At 39.2% G+C, this 16,193-nt stretch overlaps 1 protein-coding gene across 11 annotated transcripts in view; it reads right to left on the reverse strand.

Moving 5' to 3' along the window:
* CUX1 (cut like homeobox 1) overlaps positions 1-16,193 on the reverse strand; it is a 287,680-nt gene that overhangs the window by 134,132 nt on the left and 137,355 nt on the right. For all 11 annotated transcript variants that reach the window (XM_075518105.1, XM_075518102.1, XM_075518101.1 and 8 more), the window contains exons 5-8: positions 11,862-11,999; positions 8,323-8,446; positions 6,280-6,356; positions 5,401-5,467 (exon numbers count right to left, since the gene is read on the reverse strand). In XM_075518105.1, the coding sequence (XP_075374220.1) occupies positions 5,401-5,467; positions 6,280-6,356; positions 8,323-8,446; positions 11,862-11,999 (406 nt within the window). The remainder of the gene's footprint in view (positions 1-5,400; positions 5,468-6,279; positions 6,357-8,322; positions 8,447-11,861; positions 12,000-16,193) is intronic.

Here is a 16,193-nt window from a genome sequence, read left to right on the forward strand (position 1 = left end):
ACCCTAACTACAGTATTTCATACTCAATGGGGGGAAGCAGCATTTGAGACCATCTATCACAGTAATTATGTGATGCTGGAGGGAGCACGACTTTATTTTTTATTCAGTTTGACCCTGAGCACCGTCAAAATGGAAGACTACAAACATTTGAGAAGTGATATATTGGTACCAGCCAGCACTTAAACAAGAAAGATTTGTTAAAAAAAATTAAAGTAAATAATTCATAGGCCAAATTCAATTCTCACTGTATATTGGGAATTATTCCCCTGAAGTCCAAGTTAACTGAGATTTGCCCCAATGTAACAGAAGATTTCACATGAATACTCAAACTCCAATTCCATCACATAACTTTAGGCAGAAATAATTCTTCATGAATTCTCCAAAACTACTGGTCCCCTGTCCTCAAGCCCAATCCTACACTCCTTCCACACAGAAAGCCACACCTTAACAATTTTATTCTAGACTGATGCCTGAAGAACAGGTCTGTTCGATAATGAGTAAGGAAGAGAAGCACCCTTCACCCAAACAGCCAAAAACCACAGGCATCTGTTACTGGGTTTTTGGCATATAATCCACGAAACCTCTTCCTTTCCCCACACCTGGAGGCTCGAGCGCCTTGCACCTGCGTGCAGGTAACACGAGGAGCTGTTTACCTCCCCACTGTCCCTCGCCGGCGGCCCTCCTGCCTGTCTGACACCATCGCCTGCCTCTGCCCAGCACTCCCCATCTATCGCCCACCTCTGACTTTGTGCAGATTACTTGAGGATTTATTTTCAAGCAGGATACAGGGATGAAAGTAGGCATTACTTTGTCCTCCCACTCCTGAGCTTTTACCTATTTGTTTCATGAACTTCTTTCACGTTGTCATGATATCATGCTGTAAGCTCCTTAGGGCAGGGATGGCCTTTGTAAGAGCTACATGCACAGTGCCCACCCTGGTATCCCCAGCCTTGCTGACCGAGGTCTATGACCACTGCAAGAAAACAAGTATTAAATACTGATATCAAAATCTTGTGAGTCAAGTTTACAGATTCAGGCCTGAAAACAATGAAAAACTCTCCTTTATCGTAAAGCAGGGACTGCCAGCTCACAGACCTCGCTTTCATCAACCACGCTCTGTTCATTTCCAGATTTAGTTTTCATTAAAATGCAGCCCAGGATTAAAATAAATCAGCTGGATCTATACAGTGGGGTAATTCGCAATATTGCACCAGTGTACAGTCTTAATGACGCCACACCAATGTGCCCTCCTGTGTCATCCATAGCTGTGTTGCCAAAAAAGATAATAATCAGTCTAATCTATAAAAGGGCAACAATTCTCTGCTTCATATAGTGGAAGGCAAAATATTTCTCTGCAAGTTATTGAAAGTAGTTGTTTTAGGATGACTCCTTTAATAAATACGAAAACCTCCTCCTCCAGTGCATTTTCTGTGCGTATGCTACTTTTAGAAGAACAAAAAGTCTGCATCTTTCAGAAAACCTTATATGTAACAAAACTGGTAGCAGAGTTGCTTTGACTGACAACCTTAACCTAAACATCTTTTGCTTTGTGTTGTTTATGAAGGCTTTTTATTGCAGAAGGGGGGGGCAGTACCTAAATCCTCACAAGACTACTTAACATTTACTGGTGAAAATGTAGCATTTCAGTGAAATTTGATATTTTCTTTCATCAAAGGCAGGGAGCCTCAACCCACATGTTAACAGTAATGTAACAAGCCTACTGTATGTGCTACAACCGAAGATCCTTTTCCAATTAGAATTCATTTAGGTTGGGGGAGAGGAGGGGTCGGAGCAAAGAGGTGGCTCTGGAATTGATCTAAAACTGGAATTCAACCATTCTGGCTGGAAACATTAACAGCTCAGCTGGGAATCCCAAACACTTGCTCGGACTCTGCAGTAAACCAGAAGAGCAACGTTAGCAAGGAGAACAGTTTGTCCCCAGAAAATGAAGGAAATGCGTACAAGAATGTTTCTTTTTCTACAGAGGAGGAAGAAAAAAAAGTCTGTTGCACTAGGAAAAAAAAAACCCCAACATTCTTTAATTTTCCTGAAGCTCATGAGTTTGCTTTTCAGTTCCACCTCTGATAGAATCTCCAGATCAAGCTCATTAGTGCTGGTTAAATCCAGGTTTGCTGATAGAAACGTGTGGGACAGCAAACAAAATCAGTACCAGGCCTCGAGAGAGGATGTGCCTCTTTAATTGAAAAAGGCAGAGTAATCATTCATTTATTTAACCCAGAGATGATTATAATCTGAAAACCTTGAAATCCTCTTACACAACAACTGTTTTGGCAAGCCCCTCTGTGTTCCAACAAATATTAAACTGTGCTTGCCATTTGTCTAAGGAATCTTGTATTAATAAACATGAAGAAGAACACTTTTACCTCCCACACTCAATGACAGAAGAAAACAAAGACCAGCTGTATTCATCAATGGATCCTTGTTCTGCACATAAAGGCTAATTACATTTTACTTCAAGCCTACACATGGAAAACTTTGCTGCTGCCATCTTGTCAAATTCAGCTTCTGATATTCCAGCTGACAGACTGCAATGACTGCACATAATAAACTTCTTTTTGTCATTAACACCTTCAGCACCCTGCACGCAGGGTATCTGTGGGATGCAGGGGCCAGGGGAAGGGGCACGGGCAGCACCTCTGCTCCCGCTGCACGCGCGTTACCTGCTTGCTGGCAAAGGGAACGGGGGATTTTTATAGACTGGGATGACAGAAGCTGATTTGACTGAAGATTTTAATTTCAGCAGCTGATCTCATTTGAAGATGCCTTGCTAGCATTAAGTTCGGACGGTACCTCCATACCTCACTTTGCACGTAGTACTTTGAACAGGGACATTTTAAAAAGATAAACAAACAAGCTGACATAATGATTTCCAACTTTAAGATCACAACAACCAGTCGCTAGGACAAAATCCAGACTCCTTAATGCTGATACTGAAGACTTCTTACTGTGTATTTCTTCTCCTTCCTTTTTTTTTTTTTTGAAAGATTTTCAAAGTTACAAACAGTTGAAAGACAGCTTTATTCCAAAACTGAAAATCTTAAAAGCACTGTTAGCTTTAAAAAATTGACAATTATCTTTTTTTTCCTGAAGGCACTCCAATTCATCTGCATCAAATAAGCGTCTGTAAAACTAACAATTCTGGCCTGAGATAAAAATCACATGTTTTTAAAACATAAAATTAAAATTGGCAATACAAGGAGCTTTTCAGGCTTAGATCAAAAGAGCGTTTCTTTTTAGAAAAGAATCAAACTGTCTTTCACCGTTTTTATTGGTGTTTTTTCAACATTTCTCCCAGCTTTTACAATTAAAATAGATGACTCAATTTCACTGTCTACATTCAGTTCCCTTTTCATGTTTCTCTAGATTTCCATATTGCAAAATTTGGGCTACAAACGCCACAGATGACTGTTGTTATGCAAAAACTATTCCTGCCATAAATATCCAAAACAATGATAAAATATTTCTGCTGTTATTAGGTCCTACAAGTTTGTTTTCACAGTACATTACTTTGGGAGATAAAGTACATGCTTAATGTCTGCTTCAGGATTCAGCTCCACGATCACTATATTCTAGACCCAGCCTTCATAATCATTCTGCTACAGAACACAATAAACTTCTTGTTACTGCAGATGCTGCTAATTTTATGTAATTCTATATATATTAGGCAAGAATCATATTCAAGATCATATGAAAATATTTCCGCATGAATCTCTCTGAAAGAATGAAACACATTAGAAACGCAAACAAACATTTTAGAGTACATCTTTTGCTCAGTATAAGATAAATTACAGTACCTGGGGAAATAGTATTAAAAAAATGAAGCAAACACTCTGCAAATAAAAACATTTAAAAGGGTGAGGGATTATTAGGTTCAGTGCCTACAACCACCGAGCCCTGATCTCCGACTGTTCCCGCAGAAGCGACTGCAAGACAAAATAACAGCAACAGAGCTGCAAGCACCAGTTACACGCAGAAAAAAAAAATAAAGGCAATCTGCAGTAATTTAAGGCTCCATCAGAGACATCATTAGTATGCATCTCTTAAGAGAAGGATGAAATCAATGAGGGAACAAAAATACCTTTGATCACCTTATATGGAACTCAAAGGAAATTGGACTTGCAGACCAAAACCAAAATTTACCTAAAAGATTACGTTGAATGATGTAAAAGGTGTTCCAACTCCAAGCGCTGATTCTTAACTACTATGGAGTGAATTTTGTAAGCTCCAAGTTCCCCATGTACTCAGTGGGGAATAGGATCCTCAACACTCGCAGAACCACACGCTAAGAAATTAAAACTTGTTGCCAATTTGACTGGTTTTGAAAAACCTGTATTATCTAGACTGCCATGAGCCTTACCAGAAAGCACTGACAAAAACCAGACCGTGTCATTCCTCCCATCAAGCCTAGGCTATAGTTTCTCTTGCCCCGACACAGAGACTGCCAACAGCCTTCCCTTACCATTTCTCCTGTACCAGAATGGGTGGTAAGGGCAGGAACAAGGGTTTCCCTCTCTGTTCACCCAATCACCTGCCTACTTGGAAGTGGAGGTGAAGCTGGGACTCTGCGGGACGCGGGCAGTGGGCATCGGGATGTGACGTGTGTCTTCCAACCCTTGCCCTTACAGCAGGCCAGGGACACCCATCTGCAATGGCTTCTTCTTTCCCATCCCATTTCCAGACACAAAAATGACTCTTTGGGCTTAATACTGCTGATCATGAGAATTCCTTCTCATTACTGACTTTCCTTAAATATGAAGGGTTCAAAGAAAAACAGCAGAAGTCTGTCTCTCTTTTGTTGTTTCCTGCACTGATTGTTAATAAAACCAGGGGATAATTGAAAACAGTAGCCATTAAGAAGACATGAATATATATTTTTGAGACTACCTTCATGTTCTACTTGAAAACAAGAAAAATCTGCCAAAAATGCTACTCTCAGTAATTTGGGGTGAATTTGACAGAGTGATGACTGCTACCGCAAAAGCAGAAAGAACCAGGGTGCCTAACAGTGAAAGAGGAATCCTTTACTAAACTAAATTTTATTTTCACCAAGATTGGAAGAACACAGTAAATATTTCTGAAATTGCCCTATTTCTAAATAAAATATACGAGATACATAGAATAAGAGATACATAGTAGATGCAGCAACTGAGAATGAAACCAGGAAAGCAGCAGCATATGTGCCAGAAAAGTGTCTTGTTGGGTGGAAGAAAAAATGAAAACTAATAATCTCTCTATAGGAGGCCAAATTATGACCATGTTTTCCAACAAATTTTGACTCCTGAATCTTTTCCATCTCGTCTGTTTCCAACAGACAGATGCAAAACAAAAAAGCAGTGATACCCTGAAGGAAGACATAGAAAGAAAACAGTGAAAACTTACTTTGCAGTAGTTTCTTCATCATATTTTGTTTTCAGATCAAACAGTTCTGTTCTGGTTTTTTCCAAGGCTAAAAGGCATAAACATAAAGCATTACAGCACTGTAACAGCAGTGAAAAGCAAAAAGACTGCTCCTTTTTCTTTTATTCAGCCATAAATAAAGCTGTACACCTCCTGATGAAAAATTCTTTGCTTTATCTTTCTACCTAGGCAAACCATTATGACTTAGAAAAAACATAGCTTTTGATTTTTCACTATTTCTTATGGTATTTCTTTTACATCGCAAAAATTCCCAGATTCTGCTTAACAAAGCTAGACATTATTAATTTCTTATTAGGCTGGCTAAACTGCTTATTCATTTGAAATACTTATTGCAGTAATTCAGGGAATAGAATTTCTTGTGTTCTCATAGTAAACAAAACCAAATGTGTCCAGACCTGGAATCTGTAAGTATGCAGTGATGAAAATTAATGGCAAGCGAGTTATAGCAACAGGCAAGACACACTGGTAGAAATTGGGTTCATACTGAACCCAGACCACTACATGTATTTATCATAGTTCAGAAATGTGTGAAACCAGAGCAAAACACAACATGGATGAAAAGTTCCACGGCCTGCTTTAATTGCAGCAATGCTCTAATGCTGTACGTGCTTCATGCTTGGCCTCGTCCACTGTATTTACCGATAGACTGGCTGCAACACAAGCGTTCACTTAAGGTGTGAAGCCCAAAAGAAGCTCCGATTCACAAAGCACGTTCCAGCTCTGTTGGATCTCTCTGCACTTGCAAGAGCTGGTTCACACACAGTCCTGATACATTTAATGATCTCTATCCTCTCACCTCCAGCCTGATCATTGGTATAGGTCAGAATAGCGATGCCAAACCTGTTTGCAAAGCTTGAACTTTGTGTTCGGCTTCTTCCAGCTTTGAGGCTGTCGACATCTGTGTCTCCTGCAATTTTCTATAAAGGGAAGAGAAGAGGTGAGAACAGAGCTCGTAATCATGTTAAACAACTTATTTGTATTTTGCAAATTTGGAAGATAGAGTGATTAAATGTCTCAACTGTAACCAGACAACTGACAACACCACACAGACTACAAGGTGCTTCAATGGGACCCATAAATCATGTCACATTGCAATACTGTTCATACTTTGCAGTCCCACTTATTAAAATTTTAACAGTGTAGCCACCTCATAACATAAGCTGTGAACATTATACAAGAGTTGACTGCTATATAAATGACAACTTTAGTGGAAGGTTTTCTTGAGCATAATTTGTTTTGGAAATGTCACACACATTAAGAAAATTGTCACCAAGCACCCTCTGTTGTACAAAGTTAGTACAAGAAGAATGATACATTTCCATTTTACTGTCATAATGAAGAAATTTGTTGCCATAACTGATATAGTGAATAGATGCGGCAGCTGTTTCATCATAGCTGTAATAGATGCCAAATGCAGTAATATTATTAGCTACTCTTAAAAAAAACACACATATTTCAAAACAAATCTCACATTGATATTTTCTATATAACATGAGCGAACCTTTAATATGCTCACATTTCTTATGTCCACAGGCAATATTTTCTTGTTTGTGTCAGTTATACATGTTTTAACATCATCTGGCCATACAGTCACTACACTCTTTGCTAAAGGCTAGACTACAGGAGTTATAAACCTCATCTTTGAAAGGGAGTTGCTCCAACATCTCCCAGGAGTCGCTGCTTTTTACGACATTGCTTTTAAGATATTCTGCAGATTTCAGAATTGTGAAATGGCTTATGAAACTACCAGCATCCTACTTGCACTCCATAGGGTGCATAAATTTATTCTCCAACACTGTTGACCAGGTTAATAACTATTTATAGCGAGAAACATGAGTCAGCTCCCTTCATACCAAATTATATACTTTGAGAACTCAAAACCTCTCTTGTACACACTTTTATTTGCACTCCATGACCTGCCATTTTATTTTTAAGCATATCTAAATTGCACTTGTTAAAGCCACTGCTTACATGCTAGTTATCAAAAAGTAACCACAGATATTGACAAATTAAAAAAAAGCTTTGCATTCACCAGTATTTTCTTCCCACTCAGACCTGAATTTGAACAACCAACCCACCAAGTAAAAAGCTCACGTAAACTGAAGGGCTTCCACATGAAGTTGAACATATTATAGCTTCAGTGTTATTGCTCCATGGGAGAAATAAATTCTCAAGGTAGGGAATGCAGCCTGAAAGAACTCCCTCTTAAGACCCTTGGCCTTGTCCTGCCTGATTTGTTTGCCCACTAACCTACACGATTCAAACATTCCCCGCTCATTTGCAAAAGATTAGAAATGCATCCAAGATGCTTGCAAAAATCAATAATAAATAATTAAAATACTTCTTAATTTTGACATGTAGGAATATGCAAACCTCTTCAGGATAATTCAGGAACACATCCCCTCTCTTACACATTACCATAGGAGCAGGGGTGATGCATCTTTTACCCAGGCTCTTGGGTACAGTGTTTCATCTTAAACAGCTCAGGGTTGTACAGACTGTACAATGGTACTGTGACACACAAAGCGGACACAGCAGACTGAATTACACTTTCGGCTAATGGAGAAAGATTAGCGTCACAAAGGACAATACAGCTAGTGAAGAATAAAAGCAGGTTTGCACCCTTCTGAACATGACACCCCCACACACAACACTACTGCGAAGAAACAATCTGTCCTTGTTTTACTTCCACACTTTCGCGATTGTTCTTCTGTGCAAAGTTGAGTATCAAATAATTCTGTGTCAAACACATAAATCACCAGAATCGCTCAATATATGAGCTGTCTCAGTACACTGAAGAGAGAGTCCTGGCTGGGAAGATTAAACAGAAGAATACATCTCTCCTCCTCTGCAATACCTATAGACGCACACATGCACACTCACCTCTCCTTCTCCGCAAAATCATTTTGTAACTTTTGTTCTTTTTCAAGGGCTATATTCTCCGCTTGGTTCTTCAGGGTCTGTTCATATTCTCGGATTTTCTCTTTAAGTGCTTTTATTGTAACCTCTACAGAAAAACAATAGGGGATGAATGAGTTTACACAGCTCCACGTGGTTCCACAACACAAGGCTTGCTTTACCCTGTAGGCTCAGTGTGTTTTAAACTTTAGCTCTTCAACTCTGACACAAAATCAATGGATATGAGTCCCTTTGGAGACCTTTTACTCCCTAAATGTTAAATTGAACTTTAAGTGTTTAGGTTGAGAAGGATCAATGGAGTTTGCTGGAAAGCAGAGCGAAGAAGGTTCCTCTAACATGACTTTAAAAGAAAAGAAGGCAAAAAAAAAAAATCAATTGTAAAATATAATATCACCTTATTGACTAGTCTCAAATTAGCTCACTGCCGAGTGGAGATTAATAAAGTCCCAGTGTAGGTTTAAGTATGCATTTACACATAGGACAGTTAATTCACATAACTGTGCTCATGTAAAAAGAGGCAGTTTTACTATGGTTCATGCACAAATGCAATCTAACACTAATTGAACACATATCTGGGATACAGCTACGTTCTGCTTCACAACTGATGAAAAATACGGCAGTTAAGATTTAACTGCTGTATTAACAGTAGATCAGATTCAACAGACACTCTGGAGCCCTTCATATTCTAGTTGCTCTAACTGCCTTGTCATCGACACTAGGTTTTACGCACAAGCATTAACTACTATAACTTTCTGAGTGCACTTGTAGCCTTCCAGGGAATTTGCAGAAACCCTTCTCTCAGATGAAGAGCTATCTTGCATTTACTGTGCCCGGTAATGCATGACAGAAGACGCATAAACCTGCAGAGTTACGGCACAGCCTCTGATGGGCAGCATCTTGTTACGTGCCCTGATCCGTTCCTATGTGAAAGCCCTTTGATCCCACCCACAGGAAAGGACTGAATCCTTATAGGGCTCATAAGAGGAAAAGCAGGACATTCACCAGAGTATGCTTTGTAACAATAATGGAATTTGGAAAAAGCGCTAGACTGCCAGAAGACACGCAGCTAGCAATACATTTCAATGTACTTACACAGAGATGCGGTGGTTTAAAGACATCAGGTTATTAACAGATGCCATTGACAATGCTTTAGGAAAAAATACCTTTGGACATAAAAAGCTTCTCATGCAGAAACATCACAGAAAGACAAACTCTACTGTGAAAAGTAAAGCCTACGGACTTGGGGAAAAAATCTCCATAATATCACACAAAACCATGCACAATGGTTTCAAAGTCTAGACTTTTAGACTTGACTAGAGAACTGTAAAGCCAGACAGTAGATAGCTGGTGACAAGATCCACTGTCTGGGAATTACACCAAAGGCGGCTTGGGCCACTGTGACCACAAAAAAGGGGGGGAAGAGTGGTAAAAATGATTGCCAGCAAAGCAGCTACTGTTGAATGAAAGAGCAGGATTTTGCTAGCCGTGCAAAAATCAGATGAGGCTCATTACTGAGTAATAGGCTGTGAAAAGGACATGTCACTTTTTTTTTTTTTTTTTTTTTTTTTTTAAAGCAAAGGGAAATTCTTCTCTGAGATCCGGGAAGTAATACAAATTCTGATCTTTTCCTGAATAAGCAAAGGATGCTCCTTCACACAGACAAAAGGATGCTCATTCATAGGTACAAAGCGTGTACTCTTTGTACTGGAGATACCTTTGCTCCAGGTATTTTCAGACATAAATCTGCAGAAGTATTCAGGTATATGGAGAAGCACAGAGTTAAATAGTCTCATGGAAATGCATATAGTTGCACCTTGACAAGGTGCATGTTTTTAATGTTTCATTTTAAAAGGAAACAAAACTACAAAAATGAATGCAAGAAGCGCATAAATATAGGAAAAAATTACGACTTTTGTGACAAAAATCTGTTTTTACCTTTAGGCACCTAACAACAGATGTGTTGGACAAGCACAGTTTAATCCTTTACATTGCTCAAAGAACTAAGTGCCTTTACTCTTCAGGTCAGCTAAAGCTTGTTAGCCACTGCCATTTATACCAGTTTTGGAAGAAGTTCTTACAGGAACCTTATAGCTCTTACGCAGCCCTCCAAACAAAGAGATAAACTGATCAAAGCACCCTTAGCTAACAACAGGCTTTCCCCTGGGTATCTGTTTAATCCCTGTTTGAACCAGAGTGTAAAACCATTGCACTGGAGTGAAAAACAATGCAAAGACTACAGTGGCAAAACAGAAAGGAAGTTACTGCACACTGGGGAAAATAAAAAATGCCAGTTTACGAGTGGTTGCAGCAAAAAACTCTAGAAGTCGAGATCTTTTCCACTTTCTGGGATGAACCCCTATGTCATGCTGTATGTACAGGATGCACAGCGTCAGGAAAACTCTGCCCAGGAAAGAGCAATTATCGTACATTTCCAGCAAAAATACTGTTGGGCTTAGAGCACTACGGCTCCCACATGACATCTTTTGCAGTCCAGCCTGAATCCTTGCATGCTGATACCCGTCCTCTCCATAGGTCACGCCCTCTACGTTAAAACAAAATATATAACTGCATATATGCTCCTTCTGCTGAAAATGAGATGTAACAGAAGCAACTTAGTTGCTAATGTATCCTTCAAATGTTACCCACCTGGGTGCAACAGTTCCACTGTATTAAAAAAAAAAAATAAATCCCAAATGCCTAGAAAATTTACCTTTCCACCACCCAGAACTGAGTATTAAACATGGAAATGAAAAGTCCCGTGTATAGGCAAGCAGGTGTACAACTGAGCAAATTTTGTTTCCTGGTGCAGGAAACTTTCTTCTGAATCACAAGAAAACTTGAACAGCCTTAAACACAACAGGCTTTAAATCTCATTGAGATTTTCATGTATTTTCATGTACTCTGGTCTCATTAAAACTTACTTAAATAATTAAACAGTATTAGCTTGTATTTACATTGCTCTATGGATAGTCTCTAGAGTAAATATAAAGTACGTATGCTGAATGTACTTCAGTAACACATTTCAGATTTAGACAAGGAAAAACAGAGTACAGAAAAAGTTCCATTTTGTACAGATTTGTATATGTGTATAAAATACTGGATTTTTGTGCGTGCCTGTGTAAAAGGTATGCGCTACACGCACCCACACATACATTCAGCTTGATGTCAGCAGCAGCACCATCTCTCATAAAACGTCTACATGTAACTTCAGTCAGGGGTGCAATTTGCAGGTAGCGCTGAAGGCTACAACCGAATATGCAGAATAACAGCTCCATTCTCTGACTTGGTGCTACAGAAGATGAAACTTTTAAAGAAATCCAAAGAGTCCCCCCAAAGTCATACCAATACACATAAATACAGAAATGGCTATAATAGACTATTATACTTTCTTTACTGAATTTCAGTGCTACTGCCAACCCTACCCATAAGAAATAAAACTGAATGCCAGACTTCAAATTTCAGTATGCATTAAAAGTTGATAAACAAATACATTTGCAACCTACCCTGATTTTTCACCTCGGCGAATTCTTTATTGTATTCCTCTAGAGTTTCCCTAAGTTTCTGGTTCTCTGTTTCAATATCGTGCATACGTTGAACCTTCAGCTGAAGCTGCTGTCCTAAATCCAAGGCTGGAACCGGATCTGAAAAAGAACAGTAAAATAAAATGTAAGATAACAGGAACACTTCTGCAACTCACACAGTTCAGAGCACAAGCGTCCTTTTTTCTGCATTAATATCCATTTTAAGTGCCAGTAAGGCCCTACTTTGAGTTATTATTCCTGTATGTTCCTCACTTCATATCCTGCAAACTTCAAAAAACAGAGATAGTTCATTGTATCTACGTTACCCTTTAAATTGGGGTGTGCCTTCTTCATCCCGGCATTAATCCACAGGGCAGTGTCCCTAGGTGCAGACAGTCACAGTATGAAGGCATGTGAGAGTCTTAAGTTTCAAATTTTTGTTTGCAAAATGAGAATTTTTGGGTAAAAAGCAATCAAACTGCACGGCTCACTGACAGCTAGTGTCCCTCATGTACCTTTGCCTCTGCGGGAGTGAATTTCTGAAGCAAATTTTGCCCTCCTGCACAGCTGAGCTCAAAACAGTTATTTGATCATGGAGACCCGAGCTATACTTTTTCTAACTGACAGACAATAATAATCAGAAATATTGTGTGGATGTAATTAATTCCATGAACCTTGGGTTTTGTGACTCTTGTTCCCTCTTTTTCTTATACTACTAATCTAATAGAAATTAGAAATTATTTTGAATGTCCTCTCAGTATTAATTCTCGGATGTTCGTCCCCTTCTGCCAAAGGGAGTCCTTAGCACACACCTGACGTGCGCACGCGTGATTTATTCTGGGACTTCTTCCCAGTCAGAATGGGAAAACGCTGGAGTCCGATGGACTTATAAAAGATTATTGAATACATTTCTGTTATGGGCGCCAGCATCTCTTGTGAAATGGCTGCAAAGATTTAGTCTCCTGTTGAGGAATGCTAAACACCAAACTCAGTGGATCAACAACAGTATATATTAGGGAGTTCACTTAATTTTCAACCACTACAGTCATTAATTTTTCAGACCACCCTCAGTCTCTGGAAACACATAATAAGTCTATTGTACCTCTGTTAACACATTAAGCATGAGCCTGTGTGTTTTTTCAATATGCCAGCGTTGTTTCATAGTTTATAAAAGAATAGCACTGGGTTATGTTGAGCTCGGAGACATTATAAGTAGCAGCCTGCTGCATTTTGTTACTTTGGTTCTTCAACAGCTTATGGCATTACCCTGTTCATAATACAAAATCTAGGTTGCTTGTCATCTGTTCTCTGTACATACATAGTTTATGACTACATAGCTTTTTCATTTATGCTTTTTAGGCCAAATACTTTTCGTTATTATTATCTGTATTAAAATATTTATAATAAATCAAACTTAAAATGTTATCGTGGCAGAGACAGGGGGTACAGGTAAGGAATTAAATATAAAGTTTAAGTCACAGCAGTAGCACAAGTTAAAGGCCCTGCAATATTTATGCATGGTCCAATTAAGGTACGGGCTGTCACAACATCACCCTTCTCCCATGTAGGTCCGCCGACCTTTATGTGGAATGACCATTTTGTCACACTTCTGCAGCTCAGCATTTCTCCAAAAGAGCTAGGCCAGGACATTCATCTGCTGAACATAAAGAAAGGCTGGATTGTCTCAATCTATCCGCGTCTTAAATTGCTACAGGAACCGCAAAACATATCAGGCAGGGATCTGAAGCTTCTGCTATGATATTTCTATAAAATAGTGTTAAAATGCCACAATGAAATAAATTGAACTTTACAAAATTGTGGGCGCGCTTTTCCCCCTTCGTTTTAACATGCCCATTGTAAAAAGCCAGGACACCCACAAGAAGTATTTTGCTCCAAATACACAGGGCTTTTTATATTTAAATCAGTAAAGAATTAAAAGACAAAAATAACATGGGCATTATAAAGTGAATAATGACTAAACCTTTAGTCAAATTTGCAATCCCTGAGAAGCTTTATGTACAAAATGAAAATGCTTCCAATCTCATAATTATTCATCAGGACATGTATATTTAATTTAGCTCTATTAAAGGTTAATGTTCAAGTAGCAAAACAGTGGCAGAACAAACAAAATGTAAAACCAGTCTCTGTGCATTAAACTTCAAACTTTACTAGAGCCTACTTGAAGGACTAATGGCCTGCAGCCACTAAATACTGCTTAAGGACATGTAAAAAAACCCATGGCTGAAGCACCTCTTAGACTTAATTTTTATAAACTGCATTAAAGAAAACTAATCATTGCATGACAATAAAATGACCAAGACATTTTGGGCAGAAAGACAAACGCTTCATTTCTCATGGCAAGCCCCAACACGCTCCTTAATTTCAAAAAAACCTAAAACCCCATGATTTCTGAAGTATTTATAAACACCCATTAATGTGAAACAAGTATAAACCTTACAGCCAGAACGACTTTCTTCTTACCTGAGTGGATTTAAAAATAAATAAAAATACTCTCCTTTTCCCAACATATGCATGCATGAAAAAGCATACCTTTTTATATTAACCAGACTTACGAAGTATGTTTCATGTCATTTAACAGGAGGTCACTGAATTTTTAAACAAGCAATGGACCAAAACTTTCGATTCATTACACAAACAACAGGCATACACATTTCAAAAAAAAATCAAGTGGTACTAGCTTATGGAGAGAGGCAAAGAAGGAAATGCCTTTTCTGTAATCTGTAAAAGAGAAAAATCACCTCACTTAACACTTAAATGTGGTAATCTCATCACAAATTATTCTCTTGGTTTGAATCTTCTCTATCTTGCAAAAGTTCAGAATCCCTGCTAGGCACAAGATAAATAAGAAATGAGAAAATTGGTAAAAGGAATCTGCTCATCCAGAACTTTAAAAAGTGTTTAGCAAGATCATTATTGCCCAAGAGTAAACTGATATGTCTATTTTTATACTAAATTTAGTATATTTTTTCTGTCGCTTCCTATTCTGTTCTGCTTTCCTAATCCACTTGTTGCATACTATACCCACAAAGAAGCCCTTTGCATCACGTGTTGCTGCAGCCCAGCATGGCTGGATCCAATCTTCGATAAGGCTTCCTCCACACTACCATACAAGAAATAACAACTGCCATATTTTAAAACCAGAATCTGCAAAGCCTGTTCCTGCCTTTACTTCCCAATGAACTGCCCTTTTGGTACCGTTTCACAAGCGGCTCCCTGAGCACGTCCCTGTGCTCACCACTGTGACACACCACACCAGTCCCCTGGCAGACGAGCTTCTGTCCTCATAAAGGAGGTGGATGGACATGTCTCAATGAACACAGACGTGAAAAAAAGGTAACATTATTTTTATAGCAGTTAATACTTCACCTCAAACAAGCTAGTACAACGCAGCCGCAATAACACCTCTCAGACTATTCTCACACCACATACATGCCCTGATGATAAATCTTTTTTGAAGAGCAGCGCAAGAGAACTGATTTTTTTTTTCTGCTGTGTATGCATGTAAACTACATATTTTACGACCAATTTTAGAAGGACCGCAAAGACGGATCTTGCCAAAACAGTGTATTACATGACTAGCTAGAGGCAGCACCTCACCGCCCGCAACCCCATGCTGCTCAGACCAAACCCAACTTCAACCCAGGAGATAAAACAGGACTATCGATGACCAGCTGAATTTCCAAAGTGAGTTTCGTTTAAAAAAAAAACCAACCCATTCCTCCCTCATTCTGCGAGCTGGAAAAAGACACCGATCTTAATAATTCAATATAAGTGTTTACACAAAGAGCACTGTGGGTACCGTTGCCCTCCCCTGTCATTAGGCAGAAATGAATGCACCCCCTTGTGAGCGCTGCTCGTGCAATGACATCACGCTCCTGCCTGCGTTACTTTTCGCCAGGGCACTCTAGGCTAATGTAATCATACGATTACATAATTAACCCAGCTGTCTCATTAAGAAAATCAACTGGAATTCAGGGCATAATTAGTCATACAGCAATTAGCATGCTGATGAGCAACTGATGAAAAGCTGTCTCGATATAGAGTATGCTGGGACCACCCTCGTTATTTAAGAAGAGGGGGGAAAAAGCCCACCTCAGCTCGAGGAAAACGAGCTCGGTCTGGAAAGTTAATGTTTAAAACGCCTTGGCCGTAGCTGCTTGTGTTGTGCGCGGCCGGCAGAGAAGCTGCCTCCCGACCAGATCAGCTTCCTCCCAACTGCCGTTTGAACCTGTCAGCTACGACAGGGCGACGGACGGAGGGGTGGGCTGCGGGAGGAAAATTTGCCAAATGAAG

Source organism: Mycteria americana, chromosome 15 (assembly GCF_035582795.1).
Source record: "Mycteria americana isolate JAX WOST 10 ecotype Jacksonville Zoo and Gardens chromosome 15, USCA_MyAme_1.0, whole genome shotgun sequence".
NCBI lineage: Eukaryota > Metazoa > Chordata > Aves > Ciconiiformes > Ciconiidae > Mycteria > Mycteria americana.